Source organism: Odontesthes bonariensis, chromosome 6, assembly GCF_027942865.1.
Source record: "Odontesthes bonariensis isolate fOdoBon6 chromosome 6, fOdoBon6.hap1, whole genome shotgun sequence".
In the NCBI taxonomy this organism is placed as follows: domain Eukaryota; kingdom Metazoa; phylum Chordata; class Actinopteri; order Atheriniformes; family Atherinopsidae; genus Odontesthes; species Odontesthes bonariensis.
The window spans coordinates 1,335,658-1,358,648 of record NC_134511.1 but is presented as its reverse complement, the minus strand read 5'-3'; the positions used below and the strand labels follow the sequence as shown (position 1 = coordinate 1,358,648).

The following is a 22,991-nucleotide window of genomic DNA, read 5'->3' as shown; positions in this document are numbered from 1 at the left end:
ACGCAGACAGCTGTCTTCATCGGTGTCCTGCTCCAGATTCAATTCAATTCATTTTTATTTATAGAGCGCCAAATACAACAAATGTCATCTCAAGGCACTTAGATAATAAAGTCCAATTCAAGCCAATTGGAATTCAGTTAATTGTAATCGTAATTATTCATAAAATAATCCAATTCGTTCATATAGAGCCAATTCAAAAACAGTTTCCTAGCTAAGGAAACCAACAGATTGCACCGAAACTTGTCTTCAGTCCAGTCTCCCGTCCTGAGCGTGCCTGAGGACCAGAACCAGGAAGGGTGGCCATCAGAACCAGAACCAGGCTCTGACCCAGGCTTGTAAGTTTGAATTAGGGATAAACAGATACCGATACTGGTATAGGGCCGATACTATTCTAATATACTTTTACTTGTTAAAGTTAACCGATACCAATTTATTGCATGAAGACCGCGATCAGAGGTTGTCATTTTTGTTGTATTTTTTTAGATTGGCGGCTCGGGGAGATGTCGAGCTAATCAGGAACAGTGCGGTTAGGCTAGTGAAACCGAAACCTGTCTTCCAATTCATTGTGTTTTTTTTTTGTAGTCGTAGAAGGTATCGGCAAGTACTCAGATCCAAGTATAGGTATCGTATCGGTTTGAAAAAAAGTGGTAGCGCTGCATCCCTAGTTTGAATAGCTATCCTTTATCCTTTTTGGGATATTGCACTGACCCAAACCCTCGCTTCAACCAGTATTCAAGTTATATCCTGCCCAATCAGAACCCGGCTTTGGTCCCTTTGAGGACTGCTGGTCTCACCCAGGTCAGCAATGAACTCATTTTATTTAAAAACTGTACACAATTTACAGAAAGTCATTTAAATTATACAAGAAAAGGTCCTGATGAGGTAACAGCAACCAGAGCCTCTATATATGTTAGCACCTGGGTGGTGTGTCGGACCCTCAGTCACATGAGGTAACCATGACCTGAACCTAAACCCGGTTCTAATTTGGACCATGAAACCAAGTCTGAACCCTAAAACAAATTTTTGAAGTTCTGTCCAAAAGTGCAGACCAAGTGTTCCAAGAGTGGAAATGTTAGTTTTTAAAACCATGTACCAGACCTAGGGATGGGAATTGATAAGATTTTTGCGATAAGTCAGATACCTCAGCCTCTCACCAACTGCACACCAGTCACAGCGGGGTGGGGATGCAAACCCTGGTTCGGGTAGGGGGTAATGAAAATATAGAGGGTGCCAGTGGTGGAGGAAACAATAAGTGCGTAAGGAACTAGGACAGAGGAGGGTAGTTTTCCTTGAAGAGGTACCCAACAACGGTGAGGTCCACATTGGGCTATCATGGCCTGGGTAATGTAACTCTTCCTGCTCTGGTGAAAGGAGAAGCTGGAGGTAGAGGTGAACTGGGGGTAGTACCACCAGCCTCTGGCTCTGAGCCAGTCAGGCTCTGTCTCTCATGATTTCATCTAAATGTAATGCCTGAGAAGGCATTCATTTAACCTTAACCGTTACTAACAGCAGCTTTTACAATCAGGCAAATGGTGCTAACATGATTGGCAGTGTTTGTTAGTTAGTTACCTGCAGTGTTAGCCGAGGACATGCTAACGTTGCTGGGTTCAGATTCACCAACGTTAGTCCGGAGCGGATCGAAAACACGACATTCATTCATAGTTATTGCATGTTGGTAGTATTTCCTCCCTTTGGTGAAATATTCACTTTGCAAGTTGCCCTGTTGTCGTCTTTTTTAGGGATGTGGAACCAAACTTTCGAGCGTTTGTACCGCTTGGGCGCCATGTTTACTGTTGGCTGCTGGCTGCGCTGGACTCGCCATGCAACGCTGCGTGGTGACGTCATTCGCGCCCACTGGAATCGATAAGGGAATTGTTTGCAAAATCGCCAAACGATTCCAAGGAACTGAAGCACTGGGTTTTCCATTCCCAGCCCAGTACACTCCAGGTCTGGTCCAGGGATCATCCTGGGCTGATACCTCCAGAGAGCTGGGCAGTAAAGGGCTGTAGGGTTGATGGCAGGTTACAGAGGATCATCCTGGGCTCATAGCTCCAGAACCTTGAACCTGAATTTGAGAGAGAACATTGAATTCATTTCAGTTTTATTTATAAAACAAATGTCATCTCAGGGCACGTCAAAGATACAGTCCCATTCCAGCCAATTAATTCTGATACAATAATAATCCAATTAATTAGATTCCAAATGAGTCCACTTCATATAAAGCAGCCGAACTAAAGAAACCAACAGACAGCAAAGAAACTTTACTTTTGAAGTTTTTTTTTTAGGCTCAAGAAAAGGGGGCAGATATTCAGTAAAGCCCCCCCGACTGGGACTGGAACCCAGGCCGGCTTCACCAGGCTGGGCTGGATACGGCATCCTCAGCAGGGAAACTTTCTAAAGGTAGCCAGTGGAGCTAAGGGTAACCAGTGGAACTAAAGGTAGCCAGTGGAGCTAAAGGTAGCCGGTGGAGCTAAGGGTAGCCGGTGGAGCTAAGGGTAGCCTGTGGAGCTAATGGTAGCCGGTGGAGCTAAAGGTAGCCGGTGGAGCTAAGGGTAGCCAGTGGAGCTAAGGGTAACCGGTGGAGCTCAATGAACAGAGGGGGGACGTGAGCTATTTTAGGCTGACCGAAGACCAGACGCACCGGCGCGATCTGGACCATCTGCAGCGGTTTCACAGCACAGGCTGGGAGACCAGTTAGGAGTGCAGTTAGGAGACCAGTTAGGAGAGCGTTGCAGTATTCGAAGCGGGAGATGACCATCGCCTTTACCAGCAGCTGGGTGGCGTGTTGGGTTAGCTACGACCTGATCTTTCTTATGTTTAGCAATGCAAAGCGGCACGATCGAGTCATCATGATCTTTAGAGATCAGCTGGTCAAAATGTGCTCTGTTTCAGGGATGTCAGGGATAAGAATGTAATGCATGGACCTACTGGGCAGTGACCTGGGTGGGCTAAATGGGATTACTTATTAAGGTTACTTATTAGGGATTAATAATTTCTTTTGTATATTATTTTATGTCTGTGCCAGATAAACACTTTGTATTCATAAACTGTATGCATAAAAGGAAAACAAATTAATAAAAAGACAGTGATTTAAAGATCAGCTGCTCATCAATCATGACACCCAAGTTTCTAGCTATCTTTGATGGAGCAAGAGATAGGCTGTGTTCGAAACCGCCTACTACATACTACATACTTGCAAACGGCATACTCATCGATCAGACAGTATGCTGAGCGTTTACCCACAATGCATTTCGCCCCTGCCCGACATTTGAAGCAACATTTGAAACATTTTCAGGCGAGAAAGTAGTCGTTTAGATCCCCAACGTGTTGAAAACCTGACAAAACACCTACTATTTACAATTTTGTTCCCACGAATTCGGCGCTACTAAAGCTAGCCGCAGTGAGCAACGCACTTCCTGTTATTTTCACAAAATAAAATACCCGTTGCCTTTTATCATAGGGAAAGCCATTACCATACAATTGGTGCTTTTGTTTGGAAAACAGGAAGTGAACCTACCCTCGTTGTAGCTAGCTTGAAACTGCCGTTTTGACAGGAAATGACGATCGGCGACGTTACGTTGCATCTTGGGTAGTTTGAGTATGAGTAGTAACCTCATGATGCATACCCAACATTTAGGAGAATCTAGTATGCATCCGGGAACTTAAAAAAAGTTAAAGTTAGTAGGAGTAGTGGGAGTAGTAGGAGAAGTATGCGGTTTCTAACACAGCCATAGGGATTCAATTTGGATGCAGATGCTGTGGTGTATGGTTGGTTTGGCTGGAAAGACGAGCAGTTAAGTTTTAGAGAGGTTCAGTTGGAGGTGATGGGCTTCCATCCATGTTAATATGTCAGAGAGACACTCTGAGATTGGTGCTGTGGTCGTCAGGTGGGAACGACAGATAGAGCTGGGTATCGTCAGCATAACTTTGGTATGAGAAGCCATGTGATGGGATGATCTGGCTCAGTGAGGTGGTGGATATGGCAAAGAGAAGAGGCCCCAGTACTGAGCCTTGGGGGACCCCCTGTGGGGAGGTGGTGCTGCAGAACTGTGACCGAGCCAAGATACTTTGAATGACCGACCAGTGAGGTACGATCCAAGTTTGAGATCTTATGAGGACATTTTCCTTTTAAGCAGGCCTTCAATGACCATCTGGGTTTGGTTTTAGAACCCTCAAACAGCTTCTTTATGTTCTGATGCCCCCCCCCCACCCCACCCATCTCTGGTGCTCTTTAATATTGAATTGAGAAGTTTAAATGGAGACGATGTGTGTGTTTTAGTCGGGACAGAATCTGTCTGCAGCAGCTTATGTTAGAAAATGAACCAAAGTGTGCATGTGCATATGTGTGTGCATGTGTGTGAGATGAAGCTGCAGTGCACGTGCGTGTGCACAAGGCTGGCACACAGTCGCAGTGTGCACGTTATGTACTCGGCATGCCAACTCAGCCTCGGCACTGCAATGCAGCGCTGTGCATTTGGCCAAGTCATGCCACACACACCCTCTCTCACAGACACATGCACACACACACACATCCGTGCACGCGTGTGTTTCCATATGCATGTGAGTTTCCACACACGCGTGTGTGTTTCCACATGTGTTCCTGTGTGATGTCGCTCCTCTAGCGGCTCCAGCGCTGATGCACGCCGCCTCTCAGCCTCTGCAGGGCAGTTAGCCGCATTAGCTCCCTGCGTGTCCTCAGATGACTCCTCCTCCTCCTCCTCCTCTTCCTCCTCCTCCTCTTCCTCGGCTGTCTGCTGTATCCCTGCCTCCCCCCGCCCCCGCCTCCCCTCCTCTGACACGCCAGACGATGCGTTGACTGAGCGGAGGAGAAGAAGAAGAAAACCTCTCCCAGCCAGCCGTCCTGCTTGCTGCATGGAGGAGCAGCAGAGGAAGAAGAGGAGCAGAAGAAGGTGAGGAGCCTCCATTCTCCTCTAACTCTACCTCCTCTTTCTGTCTGAAACTGTCTCTTTTCTGCACTGTCTCCATCTCTCTGTTTACAATCCTGTCGTCCTGCTGTCCATCCGTCTGTCTGTCTGTAAACAACAATAAGCTGAGGTGAACTCACCTGAACTGGTCTGTGTCAGTGTAGCAGAGAACCGGAGTGGACCGTAACGGACTGTAGAGAGCTTTAGATGACTGAAAAACAACTAAAAAAGAACAATCAGGAACGGCAGAGGACATTCCTGGGATGTAGAAGACGGTAAAGGACTGTCCTGGACAAAATTAGAGAATTGTAGTGAAATGCAGAACCCTGTAGAGGGCTGTAAAAGACCACAGTTACCACTGTTAGTACTGTTAGTTAGGTCTGTTAGTTTATACTTTGATAAACTAACAGACCGTAGTGGACTTTGGTTGACTGTAACGGACTTTCCTGGACAGTCTGGAGTGTAGAAGGAGTTATAGTGGACTATCTGGGACTGTAGTGAACTCTAAAGGACTATAAAGGACGTGGATAGACTCTATAGGACTATCTGGGACTGTAGTGAACTCTAAAGGACAAAGGACTGTAAAGGACGTGGATAGACTCTATAGGACTGTCTGGGACTGTAGTGAACTCTAAAGGACTGTAAAGGACGTGGATAGACTCTATAGGACTATCTGGGACTGTAGTGAACTCTAAAGGACTGTAAAGGACGTGGATAGACTCTATAGGACTATCTGGGACTGTAGTGAACTCTAAAGGACTGTAAAGGATGTGGATAGACTCTATAGGACTATCTGGGACTGTAGTGAACTCTAAAGGACTGTAAAGGACGTGGATAGACTCTATAGGACTATCTGGGACTGTAGTGAACTCTAAAGGACGTGGATAGACTCTATAGGACTATCTGGGACTGTAGTGAACTCTAAAGGACTGTAAAGGACGTGGATAGACTCTATAGGACTATCTGGGACTGTAGTGAACTCTAAAGTACTGTAAAGGACGTGGATAGACTCTATAGGACTATCTGGGACTGTAGTGAACTCTAAAGGACTGTAAAAGACGTGGATAGACTCTATAGGACTATCTGGGACTGTAGTGAACAATAAAGGACTCTAAAGGACATGGATAGACTCTATAGGACTATCTGGGACTGTAGTGAACAATAAAGGACTCTAAAGGACGTGGATAGACTCTATAGGACTATCTGGGACTGTAGTGAACTCTAAAGGACTGTAAAGGACGTGGATAGACTCTATAGGACTATCTGGGACTGTAGTGAACTCTAAAGGACTCTAAAGGACATGGATAGACTCTATAGGACTATCTGGGACTGTAGTGAACTCTAAAGGACTCTAAAGGACATGGATAGACTCTATAGGACTATCTGGGACTGTAGTGAACTCTAAAGGACTGTAAAGGACGTGGATAGACTCTATAGGACTATCTGGGACTGTAGTGAACTCTAAAGGACTGTAAATGACGTGGATAGACTCTATAGGACTATCTGGGACTGTAGTGAACTCTAAATGACTATAAAGGACGTGGATAGACTCTATAGGACTATCTGGGACTGTAGTGAACTCTAAAGGACTATAAAGGACGTGGATAGACTCTATAGGACTATCTGGGACTGTAGTGAACTCTAAAGGACTGTAAAGGACGTGGATAGACTCTATAGGACTATCTGGGACTGTAGTGAACTCTAAAGGACTGTAAAGGACGTGGATAGACTCTATAGGACTATCTGGGACTGTAGTGAACTCTAAAGGACTGTAAAGGACGTGGATAGACTCTATAGGACTATCTGGACTGTAGAAAACTTTAGAGGGCTGAAGACAACTCTAAAGAACTTTTCTGAACTGTTGAGGATCCTGTAATCTATCCTGTAAAAGACCATAATGTCATGTAGAAGACTGCAGCCAAGCTGCGAGAGGTGGGGTATACCTTAGACAGGATGCTTGTCCATCACAGGTCCAACACAGAGACAAACAACTTCCCCTAGACCCAATTTAGAATCGCTAAATAACCTAACGAATAGGGATGGGAATCGAAAACCGGTTCTTGTTGAGAACCGGTTCCCAGTATTTCAATTCCTTGGAATCGTTTGGCGATTTTGCAAACGATTCCTTTATCGATTCCAGTGGGCGCGAATGATGTCACCACGCAACGTTGCGTGGTGACATCATTCGGAATCGATAAGGAAATCGTTTGCAAAGTGAGCGAGACATACTCACCACTGGTGCGCCATGCTGGGTTTAGAGGCCTCACAAACCATCTAAGATGCTGTTTCTCTTTCTGTTGCAATCTTAAGATCAACAAAATACTAACTCTTTTATTGAGACCATGTTTACCGTTTATCAGAGTGCTTCTGTTTACTTCCTGTAAATCTGGCCGCAGCTTCCTGTCTGGGTGATCAGGTGAATCCCTTTGTGGAACCTCCAGTAACAACTACTACACGGTCAGGTGTGTGAGCAGTTACAGTTACAGCAGCTTACATGAACACGAGGGGAAAAGCAACTGTATTTTCAGCCTAAGTTACTGTACAAGACTTCAGAAGTCTACAGTGGACTATAGATGGACTCTAAAGTATTAGAGTGAGTCCAGAGGACTCTGGACGGAAAATAAAAGGGGGGTCAGTGAGGGGTCACTCTGATTGGCTGTTCAGGGTCTCAAAAAAGTGCCTTTTAATCCACTTTTGGGAATGTGTACAACTGTTCAAATCCTATCTGACCTGATAAGATTAAAACCGTGTGACTAACCAGTGTTTCTAGTCTGAGTCAGCAAACAATAGAGTCTGACCGGCGTCTTCACAGGTATGATATAATATCCCAGATATTCCCAAAGATTAAAGTAACTTTGTGGATGTTTACATTAAACAAGTGTCTCAATAAGATATAATTTTTTTTTTTTTTTCAAATTTGTTTATTAGGAAATTATCAGTAGACCCACAGGAGAAGGAATTACAATATCCATTTATTTTTCATTCAACACACAAAAACAAGAACAAAAGAAAATAAACCCCATCCACCCTCCACTCCCCCATTGGTCTGTACTTATAATTTTACCCAAGCAACCCTAAGCATTTTATAGTCTATATAATGTGCTCTAATCTATGGCTAGTACTTTACAAGTCAAGCTAAAAATTACGGGTTGGAAACTGCAGATACTTTGTCAAAATAAGAGAGGAAAGGCCGCCATGTAGTGAAAGAATTCTCAACTGATCCTCTTAAAGCAATTCTATGTAACATTTCTACCTTAAAATAACAGCTTGAAAAAAATTGTGCGGCTAGAATGAGTTTTAATATTACGATGGGCCTGTCTCCTATGCCCTTCGGGGGTCTGAGTTGGAATAACCGCGCTATGTAACTTTGCTGGAGCGGCCCGGGAGCTGAGCGGAAGTACTTCGACTTTCTTTCTGGCACACCTACCGCAAAAACAAATAGACCCCTCTCACGCTCCCAGGTACATTTGATTACTCTTACCTTCTCGGTCGACATAGCTTGCACCTTCTGACTCCTCGCCGGTTCGTCAACAAACGTGAAACGTAAAAGCGAAAGGGTGTTGTATTTACGACAGTGTAACCGTACATTACCTCCAAGCCTGTAGGGGGAGCTCCAGAGTGGGCTTTTTGAGAAGTTACATTGTATTGCTTTAAAGAAAATTAGATTTTTTCCAGTTTTAAGAATAACATCACGTCCTCTATCCAGATGTGCAGTCCTGGAGCAATTGGTGACTTCCAATGTAGGAGAATACGTCTATGGGCAATTAGAGAGGCGAATGATAGTACATTCTGTTTTTGTGCGCTGAACGTATAAGATAATTAGAGACCAAAGTGAACAGTTCTGAAATAAAAACGTCTTCTGTTTGTCCTGCGCACTTTGAATTAGCTTTAGCAGCTCGCTCTGTTCTATCATTCTCAGCATCTTGTTCTCACATCTCGAACTGATTGGTTCCCTCTGACAGCAGCAACAGGAAGTTCACGTGTATCTGTTCATCTTTAACTTTGTCTGACGGGAGGTTTTAGAGATCTGATGGTTTTAATTTATTCACCGCTGAACGTGTGAGGAGACAGAAACTCGAGCAGCTGTGATGAATGTTTCTGCTGAAACTGAACCTTTAAACTCTCCTTCCCCATCATCGTTGCAGCTGTTTCTCTGCACAGCGCTGGCCTTCATCTTGACGACCCACCACCTCCTCCTCCTCCTCCCGCCTCACACCTGAACCTCCCTGACCTCTGACCTCATGGATCATGTCAAACATTTAGCTGGAGTTTTCTGCAGCCTCCCTGACACTTAAAGCCTTCTCCGACCCTCTGCCGCCCGCCCTCCGTCCTCCCCCCGCCCGCCGGCCTCCACCATGTCGGAGGGGCTGCTGCAGGTGGAGATCCCCGACTTCGGCAGCAGCGTCCTGGGCAGCCTGAACGAGCAGCGGCTGCTGGGGCACTACTGCGACGTCTCCATCCTGGTGCAGGGTCAGGCCTTCAAGGCGCACCGAGCCGTGCTCGCCGCCTCCTCGCTGTACTTCAGAGACCTGTTCAGCTCTGCGGCCGACCAGTCTTCCTCTTCCTCTTCCTCCTCCCAGGCGGTGTTCGAGCTCCCGTCCTCCGTGACGCCAACATGTTTCCAGCAGATTCTGTCCTTCTGCTACACCGGCCGCCTCAGCATGGCTGCCAGCGAGCAGCTGGTGCTCATGTACACCGCCGGCTACCTGCAGATCCAGAACATCGTGGAGAGAGGCATGGAGCTGCTGATGATGAAGGCCTCCTCCTCCTCGCCACTGTGCTGCGACTCTCAGGTGAGTCTGATCACCAGAGCTAAGGTGCTACGAATGGGCTGTGTTCCAAACTACATACACCATACTGCATACTGCATACTGCATACTACATACTACATACTGCATACTGCATACTACATACTGCATACTGCATACTACATACTACATACTACATACTGCATACTGCATACTACATACTACATACTGCATACCACATACTGCATACTGCATACTGCATACTACATACTACATACCACATACTGCATACTACATACTGCATACTGCATACTGCATACTACATACTACACATTACATACTTCCATACTGCATACTGCATACTACATACTGCATACTGCATACTGCATACTACATACTACATACTGCATACTGCATACTACATACTGCATACTGCATACTACATACTACATACTACATACTGCATACTGCATACTACATACTACATACTGCATACCACATACTGCATACTGCATACTGCATACTACATACTACATACCACATACTGCATACTACATACTGCATACTGCATACTGCATACTACATACTACACATTACATACTTCCATACTGCATACTGCATACTACATACTGCATACTGCATACTGCATACTACATTCTGCATACTACATACTACATACTATGTACTGGATACTCCATACTACATACTACATACTGCATACAGCATACTACATACAGCATACAGCATACTGCATACAGCATACTGCATACTACATACTGCATACAGCATACTACATACTGCATACTGCATACTACATACTGCATACTGCATACTGCATACAGCATACTACATACAGCATACTACATACTGCATACAGCATACTGCATACTACATACTGCATACTACATACAGCATACAGCATACTGCATACTACATACTGCATACAGCATACTACATACTGCATACTGCATACTACATACTGCATACTACATACTGCATACAGCATACTACATACAGCATACTACATACTGCATACTGCATACTACATACTACATACAGCATACTACATACAGCATACTACATACTGCATACTGCATACTACATACTGCATACTGCATACTGCATACAGCATACTACATACAGCATACTACATACTGCATACTGCATACTACATACTACATACAGCATACTACATACAGCATACAGCATACTGCATACAGCATACTGCATACTACATACTGCATACTGCATACAGCATACTGCATACTACATACTGCATACTGCATACTGCATACAGCATACTGCATACAGCATACTGCATACTACATACTGCATACTACATACAGCATACAGCATACTACATACAGCATACTGCATACAGCATACTGCATACAGCATACTGCATACAGCATACTGCATACTACATACTGCATACTGCATACTGCATACTACATACTGCATACTACATACTGCATACTGCATACTACATACTGCATACTGCATACTGCATACAGCATACTGCATACTACATACTGCATACTACATACTGCATACAGCATACTACATACAGCATACAGCATACTGCATACAGCATACTGCATACTACATACTGCATACTACATACTGCATACTGCATACTGCATACAGCATACTGCATACTACATACTGCATACTACATACTGCATACTGCATACTGCATACTACATACTGCATACTACATACTGCATACTACATACTGCATACAGCATACTACATACAGCATACAGCATACTGCATACAGCATACTGCATACTACATACTGCATACTACATACTGCATACAGCATACTGCATACTGCATACTGCATACAGCATACTGCATACTGCATACTACATACTGCATACTACATACTGCATACAGCATACTACATACAGCATACAGCATACTGCATACTGCATACTACATACTACATACTGCATACAGCATACTACATACAGCATACTGCATACTGCATACTGCATACTGCATACAGCATACTGCATACTGCATACTACATACTGCATACTACATACTGCATACAGCATACTGCATACTGCATACTACATACTACATACTGCATACAGCATACTACATACTACATACTGCATACTGCATACTGCATACAGCATACTGCATACTGCATACTACATACTGCATACTACATACTGCATACAGCATACTACATACAGCATACAGCATACTGCATACTGCATACTACATACTACATACTGCATACAGCATACTACATACAGCATACTGCATACTGCATACTACATACTGCATACTACATACTGCATACTACATACTGCATACAGCATACTACATACAGCATACTGCATACAGCATACTGCATACTACATACTGCATACTGCATACTACATTCTGCATACTACATACTACATACTATGTACTGGATACTCCATACTACATACTACATACTGCATACAGCATACTACATACAGCATACAGCATACTGCATACAGCATACTGCATACTACATACTGCATACAGCATACTACATACTGCATACTGCATACTACATACTGCATACTGCATACTGCATACAGCATACTACATACAGCATACTACATACTGCATACAGCATACTGCATACTACATACTGCATACTACATACAGCATACAGCATACTGCATACTACATACTGCATACAGCATACTACATACTGCATACTACATACTGCATACTACATACTGCATACAGCATACTACATACAGCATACTACATACTGCATACTGCATACTACATACTACATACAGCATACTACATACAGCATACTACATACTGCATACTGCATACTACATACTGCATACTGCATACAGCATACTACATACAGCATACTACATACTGCATACTGCATACTACATACTACATACAGCATACTACATACAGCATACAGCATACTGCATACAGCATACTGCATACTACATACTGCATACTGCATACAGCATACTGCATACTACATACTGCATACTGCATACTGCATACAGCATACTGCATACTACATACTGCATACTACATACTGCATACAGCATACTACATACAGCATACTGCATACTGCATACAGCATACTGCATACAGCATACTGCATACTGCATACAGCATACTGCATACTACATACTGCATACTGCATACTGCATACTACATACTGCATACTACATACTGCATACTGCATACTGCATACTACATACTGCATACTGCATACAGCATACTGCATACTACATACTGCATACTACATACTGCATACAGCATACTACATACAGCATACAGCATACTGCATACAGCATACTGCATACTACATACTGCATACTACATACTGCATACTGCATACTGCATACAGCATACTGCATACTACATACTGCATACTACATACTGCATACTACATACTGCATACTACATACTGCATACAGCATACTACATACAGCATACTGCATACAGCATACTGCATACTACATACTGCATACTACATACTGCATACAGCATACTGCATACTACATACTGCATACTGCATACTGCATACAGCATACTGCATACTGCATACTACATACTGCATACTACATACTGCATACAGCATACTACATACAGCATACAGCATACTGCATACTGCATACTACATACTACATACTGCATACAGCATACTACATACAGCATACTGCATACTGCATACTACATACTGCATACTACATACTGCATACTACATACTGCATACAGCATACTACATACAGCATACAGCATACTGCATACAGCATACTGCATACTACATACTGCATACTACATACTGCATACAGCATACTGCATACTACATACTGCATACTGCATACAGCATACTGCATACTGCATACTACATACTGCATACTACATACTGCATACAGCATACTACATACAGCATACAGCATACTGCATACTGCATACTACATACTGCATACTACATACTGCATACAGCATACTACATACAGCATACAGCATACTGCATACTGCATACTGCATACTACATACTACATACTGCATACAGCATACTACATACAGCATACAGCATACTGCATACTGCATACTACATACTGCATACTACATACTGCATACAGCATACTACATACAGCATACAGCATACTGCATACTGCATACTACATACAGCATACAGCATACAGCATACTACATACTGCATACTGCATACTGCATACTACATACTACATACAGCATACTACATACAGCATACTACATACTGCATACTACATACTGCATACTACATACTACATACTACATACTGCATACTACATACTGCATACTACATACTACATACTGCATACTGCATACTACATACTACATACTGCATACTGCATACTACATACTGCATACTACATACTGCATACTACATACTACATACTGCATACTGCATACTACATACTGCATACTACATACTGCATACTGCATACTACATACTGCATACTACATACTACATACTACATACTGCATACTGCATACTACATACTGCATACTGCATACTACATACTGCATACTGCATACTACATACTGCATACTACATACTGCATACTGCATACTGCATACTACATACTGCATACTGCATACTACATACTACATACTACATACTGCATACTGCATACTACATACTGCATACTGCATACTACATACTGCATACTACATACTGCATACTACATACTGCATACTGCATACTACATACTGCATACTACATACTGCATACTGCATACTACATACTACATACTACATACTGCATACTACATACTGCATACTACATATTACATAATATTTGCATCTTGGGTAGTTTGAGTATGAGTAGTAATCTAGTATGCATCCGGGAACTTCTCGCTTACCCATACTCGCATACTAACTCAGAAAGTTAGTATGAGTAGTAGGAGAAGTAGGAGAAGTATGCGGTTTGGAACACAGCCATAGTGTCGGAGAGGTTGGGGGCTGATTTAGTGCAGGTGGGTTCAGGTAGACAGCAGCATCTAGTGGACATCGGTGGAACTGCAGATCTCTTGGGGAGATGCTGAGTCAGATTGTGTTCATGTTAGTGTGCAGTTCTGACTGTGTGTTTTCTGTAAACCTCGATGGATCACAGACCACCTCAGCAGACGAGCTCGGGGGCTTCGACGCCCCGATGGTCCAGCAGCAGCAGCACGCCCCCCCCCTGCAGGACGTCGGCCCGGACCAGCCGACCCTGAGCCCGGAGGAGCTGCTGCTGGCCGTCAGCAGGATCAAGCAGGAGCGAGCCGACAGCCCCCCTGCTGAGGAGAACGGGGGGGCCGGAGAGGAGGCCAGGTGAGCACACACCTTTCCTTCATTCAGTTTTACAGGTGGGGCAGGAGTCCTGGAGAGAAAACACCTTGACTCTATGAAACGGAGGGTCGGGGGGCATTAGACCCTTAAGAGTTCATTCAGTTTTACAGGTGGGGCAGGAGTCCCCGAAAGAAAACACTACCCGGTTCGAGTCCCGCGCTGGACAGCACTTTGCTGCATGTCTTCCCCCTCTCTCTGCCCCCTGCTTCCTGTCTCTCTACAACTGTCCTGTCGTTGAAGGCATAAAAAGCCCAGAGAAAAAAAAAAGAATCGTTTTGTTATATTTTGCGTGTCTTTGTGAACCTTTGGGGGTCTTCCGGTGTCTAAAGCTGGAGTTACAGTTGACGCGTCGCTAACGGCAGTGGCGGACCGTGACATCAAAATGGCGTTTCAGGCCTGGCGCTTGCCTTGAAAAGACGGCGCAGCGCGGTGTCATGCACCAGTAGATTTTTGTAACTTGGCGGCGCCAACAACGACAGACCGGACTGACCGATGTGAGGCCATGCTCAGTCAGGAGGTGCGTTTGTACAGCAGCTGTATGAAACTGCAGTGAAACAGCACAGGGAGCACGTAAACTCCCAAACTGGTGCACAGAGATGGGCAGAACTTTAGGGAAAGAGGGAGAGTTCTGTAAGAATGTGTGGAAGAAGTTACGGGACAGATACGTGAAGGCAAAGAAGAGGGCAGAGACACAAAAAGTGGTGAAGCCGGGGGCTTCAGACCTTCACCTCTATTAACTGAATTAGAAAATTTAAATGATCCGAATACTGCAGCAGCATCATTGATGACAGTGTTCCTGCTCTTCATTGTTTTCTTCTCCACTTTCGTGGTCGTAGAGTAGCGGTAACCTTCCCGTAGCAGCGCCACCTCTGTGACGGAGAAAATTGCAACTACTGGCGCATCGACTTGCGCCGCTATACATGGCGGGCACGAAATCATGACGTCATCAACACCGCTCGCGCTAGCAGACGCGGCAACCATGCTAGAGCCTTAAGAGATGATGACGGCACCAGATCACAATCTTTAACCAAGAAGAGAAACTTAATGATTTGACTCAGTAAGTTCAGGCCACAGAGACACCTGCCCAGATGCGACCCCGGACCAAATGCAGATGTGCTCATCACCACGGACACAGAAGTGATGGATCCAAGCGTTTGCCCACTGAAAACAATCTGACATTTCTGTCTTTGTTTTGTTTTAAAGTATAGACAAAGAAGGGGGCATCCAGCAGGGACCCCCGGCCTGGCCTTAGTTGGGCTGGTCCTGACAGTGGTGTAAAAATGGTGTATAAATGGTGTCCTGTGCCCTCAGAGTGGAGCTGGTCGGGGAGCTGCAGTCCTCCCGGGGCAGCGCTCTGTGCTACCTGAGTGCAGGCGGAGGTTTGGTGCCGGGGCTGCAGACCTACCTGCTGGCAGGTGGGGGGCGCTCCAGTCCAGGGGGCTCCAGCCTCCCAACGGACTCCCCTCCCTCCCACCCCCCCACCGAGGAGGAGCTGGAGGAGGACTACTACGGCAGCGCCGTGCACCCGGGACTCTACCAGCACATCTACGGCCATCATGGAAACCAGTTCAGTGAGTCCCGTCAGCTCTTGTTGTTGTTTACACTTAGCTCCCGGGGGCGGGGTCATGACTAGGGATGGGAATTGATAAGATTTTTACGATTCCAATTCCATTTTCGATTCTGCTTAACGATTCGGTTCTTTGTCGGTTCCCTTATGGATTCTCATTTGGAGAAAAAGGACAACAAACCGGTCGATTAGCATCAACTTTGTTTAGTTTAGAAGTAACACGAGTCATGACCTCACAAACCCAACAACGGTGAGGTCCACATTGGTCTATCATGGCCTGGGTAATTTAACTCTTCTTGCTCTGGTGAAAGGAGAAGCTGGAGGTAGAGGTGAACTGGGGGTAGTACCACCAGCCTCTGGCTCTGAGCCAGTCAGGCTCTGTCTCTCATGATTTCATCTAAATGTAATGCCTGAGAAGGCATTCATTTAACCTTAACCGTTACTAACAGCAGCTTTTACAATCAGGCAAATGGAGCTAACATGATAGGCAGTGTTTGTTAGTTAGTTACCTGCAGTGTTAGCCGAGGACATGCTAACGTTGCTAACGTTGCTGGGTTCAGATTCACCAACGTTAGTCCGGAGCAGATCGAAAACGCAACATTCATTCATAGTTATTGCATGTTGGTAGCATTTCCTCCCTTTGGTGAAATATTCACTTTGCTTGTTGCCCTGTTGTCGTCTTTTTTAGAGATGTGTAACCAAACTTTCGAGGGTTTGTACCGCTTGGGCGCCATGTTTACTGTTGGCTGCTGGCTGCGCTGGACTCGCCACGCAACGTTGCGTGGTGACATCATTCGCGCCCACTGGAATCGATAAGGGAATCGTTTGCAAAATTGCCAAACGATTCCAAGGAACTGAAACACTGGGAACCGGTTCTCAACAAGAACCGGTTTTCGATTCCCATCCCTAGTGATGACATCATAATCTTCTTGCTTAGGAACCCTCGTTAACTTCAGACTCTCTTAAACATTGCGATTATTTCTATAACCACGCCTCCCTGCTTGTCTCTCATTGGCTCAGTCCAAGAGAAGCTGGAGATGCTGCCCCTCCCATTGGCTAACGAGCGCCGGCCCTGCGTGCTGGTTGGTCGGGACAACATGGCGCTGCCGGCCAGCCTGATCAGTCAGATCGGGTATCGCTGCCACCCGTCGCTCTACACGGAGGGAGACCCGGGAGAGAAGGTGGAGCTGGTGGCAGGTACGGGGGGGGGGCGAAACGTGTTGTCATGGTAACGGAACAGTGAGTTACGCTGTGATGTGACGCAGTGTGACCTTCATGCTCAGGGTCAGGTGTGTTCATGACGCGCGGTCAGCTGATGAACTGCCACCTGTGTGCCGGGGTCAAACACAAGGTGCTGCTCAGGAGGCTGCTGGCCACCTTCTTCGACAGGTGAGTTCAGCATGAAGACAAAGTATCATTTTTACCTTTTTTACCTGTCAAATGCAGATGCTTACATGTACCGTGTTCCTGTACATACATGTAACTGATCTACTTTCACACCCGATTGAATAGAGAAGGTAATCAATCGAGACGACCGGATTTCTCACTCAGTGGGGTCACATGGCACTGAAAGGATCGGATTATTGGCTAAACTACAATCCGACTGAGTTATTAAGTGCATATCGTGCTCTTTGCTCTGAACCATGTTGCATTCCTGGCAGTGAGTTGGACTTACTTCCACTGTGTGTTGGACTCGGCTGGGTTGCCCATTGCCTCTTAATCCGTTCATAAGTGAGGCCTGAGCTCCGGCTTTAGCCGAGCCGTGGTCTCTGTTAAATAAAGACTGATCTGGATCGGAACGAATCCTCGATTAAGAAAGGAAGGCGTGCAGCCAGGCAGTATTTCTAAATTATTATAATTTTATTTTATAACTCTTTTTATTAGATTTTTCGTTCATATACAGCAATACTTGACACATATAATATATCTAGGTAGACTTATTAAAAGCCAGAGATGGCACCAAGTCTTCTTGGTCAAGTCAAAGTCAAAGTCACCTTATTATTGCAGTTTTACCTGCAGAATCTGATCTTAATAAAGTGAAAACACAAAGATATAAGTAACTGTCAGTAAACATCATTGGCCAATGTGTCCAACCTGTCCACCCCGTATCATATCAAGTTAACGTTAGCTAACTACCGACTAGGCTAACAGGATAATATTAGCTAATTTGACAGCACTTACTGTTCAGAATGGATCTTCAAATGACGAACAAAGTCACTTTGACCAAGAAAACATAGGATTGGCATGTTAAATTGAGTTTTTAGGTTGTTTAGAGGCCAAGGTAGCTGAAATTCTGTATTTTATGGCGCCCATTTTGAAATTCCAAAATGGCTGCCATACAGGTGTCTGTTCAAGTGGCAACATTGGTTTTTGGAATCCCCAAGGTCTGCAGATTTCAAAAAGGTATAGGTCAACAAATCCCCCAAAAATTCCCACAAAAGTACCCAGTGAACCTGACTATTGGCTCTATTTGAACGAATTGGATTATTTTATGAATAATTATGATTACAATTAATTGAATTCCAATTGACTTGAATTGTATTTTATTATCTAAGTGCCTTGAGATGACATTTGTTGTATTTGGCGCTATATAAATAAAAATGAATTGAATTGAAATTGAATTGTGGTTTCCATAGAAACACGCTGGCCAATAGCTGCGGGACGGGGATCCGCTCCTCCACCAACGATCCGAGCCGAAAGCCGCTGGACAACCGAGTGCTAAACACCGTCAAATGTGAGCTGCACACGTGCACACTCACACGTGCACACACACACGTGCAAACTCACACGTGCAAACTCACACGTGCAAACTCACACGTGCACACACACACGTGCACACACACACGTGCAAACTCACACATGCACACTTACACATGCACACTCACGTGCACACTTACACATGCACACTGACATACACACTCACACATGCACACTTACACGTGCACACTCGCACGTGCACACTCATACATGCACACACGCACGTTCGCTGGACAACCGAGTGCTAAACACCGTTAAATGTGAGCTGCACACGTGCAAACTCACACGTGCACACACACACGTGCACACACACACGTGCACACACACACGTGCAAACTCACACGTGCACACACACACGTGCACACACACACATGCACACTCACACATGCACACTTACACGTGTACACTCGCACGTGCACACTCATACATGCACACACGCACGTTCACACTCACACATGCACACTCACACATGCACACTCACACATGCACACTCACATGCACACTCACACATTCACACTCACACATGCACACTCACACATGCAGACTCACACGTGCACACTCACATGCACACTCACACATTCACACACGCACGTGCACACTCACACGTGCACACTCACATACACTCACACATGCAGACTCACGTGCACACTCACATGCACACTCACACGTGCACACTCACATGCACACTCGCACACTCACACACTAACACATGCACACTCACGTGCACACTCACACGTGCACACTCACACATGCACACTCACACATGCACACGCACACACGCACACTCATACACTCACACGTGCACACTCACACATACATGCACACTCACACATGCACACACGCACGGTCACACTCATACATGCACACTCACATGCACACTCACACGTGCACACTCACATGCACACTCACACGTGCACACTCACACGTGCACACTCACACACTCACACATGCACACTCACACGTGCACACACACACGTGCGTTGAACTCACACATGCACACTCACACATGCACGCACACACGTGCAAACTCACACATGCACACTCACACATGCTCACACACACGTGCACACTTACACATGCTCACACACACATGCACACTCACACATGCACACTGACATACACACTCGCACGTGCACACTCACACGTACACACACGCACGTGCACAGTCACACATGCACACACGCACGTTCACACTCACACATGCAAACTCACACATGCACACTCACATGCACACTCACACATGCACACTCATATGCACACTCACACATTCACACTCACACATGCACACTCGCACACTCACACACTCACACGTGCACACTAACACATGCACACTCACGTGCACACTCACACAACACATGCACACATGCACACTCACACGTTCACACTCACATGCACACTCACACGTGCACATGCACACTCACACATGCACACTGACATACACTCACACGTTCACACTCACATGCACACTCACACGTGCACACACGTGCATACTCACACGTTCAGACGTGCACACTCACACGTGCACACTCACGTGCACACTCACACGTGCACACTCACGTGCACACTCACACGTGCATACTCACACGTGCATACTCACACGTGCACACTCACACGTACACACTCACACATGCACACGTGCACACTCACACGTGCTCACTCACACGTGCACACTCGCACAGTTTCTGTGTCCTGTGAATACTGAGGCATCTGTTCTTGCCCCCCCCACAGTGTACTGTCAGAACTTTGCGCCCAACTTTAAGGAGAGCGAGATGAACGTCATCGCGGCCGACATGTGCACCAACGCTCGCAGAGTTCGGAAACGTTGGCTCCCAAAGATCCAGTCGCTCCTCCCCGACGGCCTCCCCGCCTCCGCCTCCTCGCACCCCCGCAAGAGCAAGAGGGGTGGTGGAGGTGGAGGAGGGGGCGGAGCTGGGGAGGCGGCGGCGCAGCCCGGCGGCGGCCCCTACGAGCTGGACCTGCGGCAGCTCGGCTCGTCCTACCTCGGCCTGGAGGCTCCGCCGTATGCCGAGCGGCGTGAGAGGGAGGCGGCGGGCGAGAAGGAGCGGGAGAAGGAGGCGCCGGCTGCCCTCCTGCCCCACCTGCAGTTCGCCGGGTCTCGTGGGGGAGGCGGGGGGGAGGAAAGGCCGATGGGGGGGGAGGCGGACGGAGAGGGGAGGCTACAGACTGAACAACCCGCCGACCTCCCCCTCTCCCTGTCCTCCTCCTCCTCCTCCTCCTCGTCACACGCCTCCCCTCAGCCCGCAGAGCCGGCCCCTCCTCACGGCGGATTGGCCGACTCGGACGAGAGGGGGGCGGAGCCTCTGGATGACAGCCAATAAGCTTTCTAATGCATCTGCCTACCTGTGTGTAACTGACACAATAGCTACCTGTCCCCACCTGTGCGTCTGCCCACCCGTGTACCCCCCTACCTCAGTATCCGTCCGCCTGCCTACCTCTGCCCTCCCGTCCGCCTGCTCGGCTCTGCTGCATGTCAACAGCCTCCTGCAGTCCAGCACGCAGGCCCATAGCAACAGGACTGGCCCATAGCAACAGGACTGAGGAAGAAGATGATGATGATGATGATGATGGCTATACTCACTCTGACAATAAAGCTTCTTAATCATCTGGTCTCATTGTTTCTGTTACTGTTTGATCTCTAACCTAAAATAACTGCCCAACTCGTGATGTGGATCCACAGCGTGATGCTCTGACGGGTTTGTGTGGGAATAAAATAACTTTATTAAGTCCATCTGGTTCCTGCAGTTTTCCTTTTTCATCGATATAAAATGAGTCAGGATTCATGGTTTATTTCTGACTTATCTAATGGTTTTTTGTTGGTGTTTCTGACCTGTGGCATTCCTCAGGGATCTATACTTGGACCCCTTTTATTTTCTATATAAACTGAACTCTGCAGACCAACTCAGACCCTAAAATAACTGCCCAACTCGTGATGTGGAACCACAGCGTGATGCTCTGACGGGTTGGTTTGTGTGAGAATAAAATAACTTTATTTAACCCTTGTGCGGTCTTAACATTGTGTTTACTCTCTTTGTCCTACGGGTCAGAAATGACCCGCCCTACCAAAGCCCCAAAATAAAGCAACTTAATTGAATTTTAAATCCAAAATCTATTTTGTATGATGAACCCACCTGTTATTTATCTATTCAACTCAACTCAATACATTTTTTATCATGTATTTTTTGTTACACAATACAAAAAGACAATCATCAGTTTTCAGGATTACACTTTTTTTTTTTTTTTTTACCACAAACCAACTGTCAGTTGGACCAACAGTTTTCTCAGTTTTCTTTTACATAATAAAGGTTTATTATTGCTATTACATAAATGTGAAGTAATTACTTCTGAATTAATTATATTGAAAGGGAAAAAACTGAACTTTTTTCTGGTGTTTAAATGTTTTTATAATTCACGGGTCAAAAATGACCCATAAGACAATCTTTGTGCCCTAGTGGTGTACAGCCCACATGGAAACATAAACAAAAATAAAGTGTGACTTTTTCTAATGATGGGGTCCCTTTAGGAAAAGGCATAAAAGATAGTTTAAGGTATTTATTCTACAGCTAAACATGGTCGTGGGTCACTTTTGACCCGCAGGACAACAGGAGGGTTAAACCCAAACAG

The 22,991-nt window shown here is 45.6% G+C and overlaps 1 protein-coding gene across 1 annotated transcript; it reads left to right on the top strand.

Annotated features, from left to right (window-relative positions):
• The first annotated feature begins 4,514 nt into the window (after positions 1–4,514).
• On the top strand, positions 4,515–22,096 carry LOC142382762 (nucleus accumbens-associated protein 2-like). The gene is made up of 8 exons (XM_075468880.1): positions 4,515–4,910; positions 9,071–9,718; positions 14,808–15,007; positions 16,337–16,596; positions 17,613–17,789; positions 17,876–17,981; positions 19,229–19,326; positions 21,078–22,096. Exons 2-8 carry the CDS (start codon positions 9,281–9,283, stop codon positions 21,686–21,688), a joined length of 1,890 nt encoding a protein of 629 aa, XP_075324995.1. The 5' UTR covers positions 4,515–4,910; positions 9,071–9,280; the 3' UTR covers positions 21,689–22,096.
• The last annotated feature ends 895 nt before the right edge of the window (positions 22,097–22,991 follow it).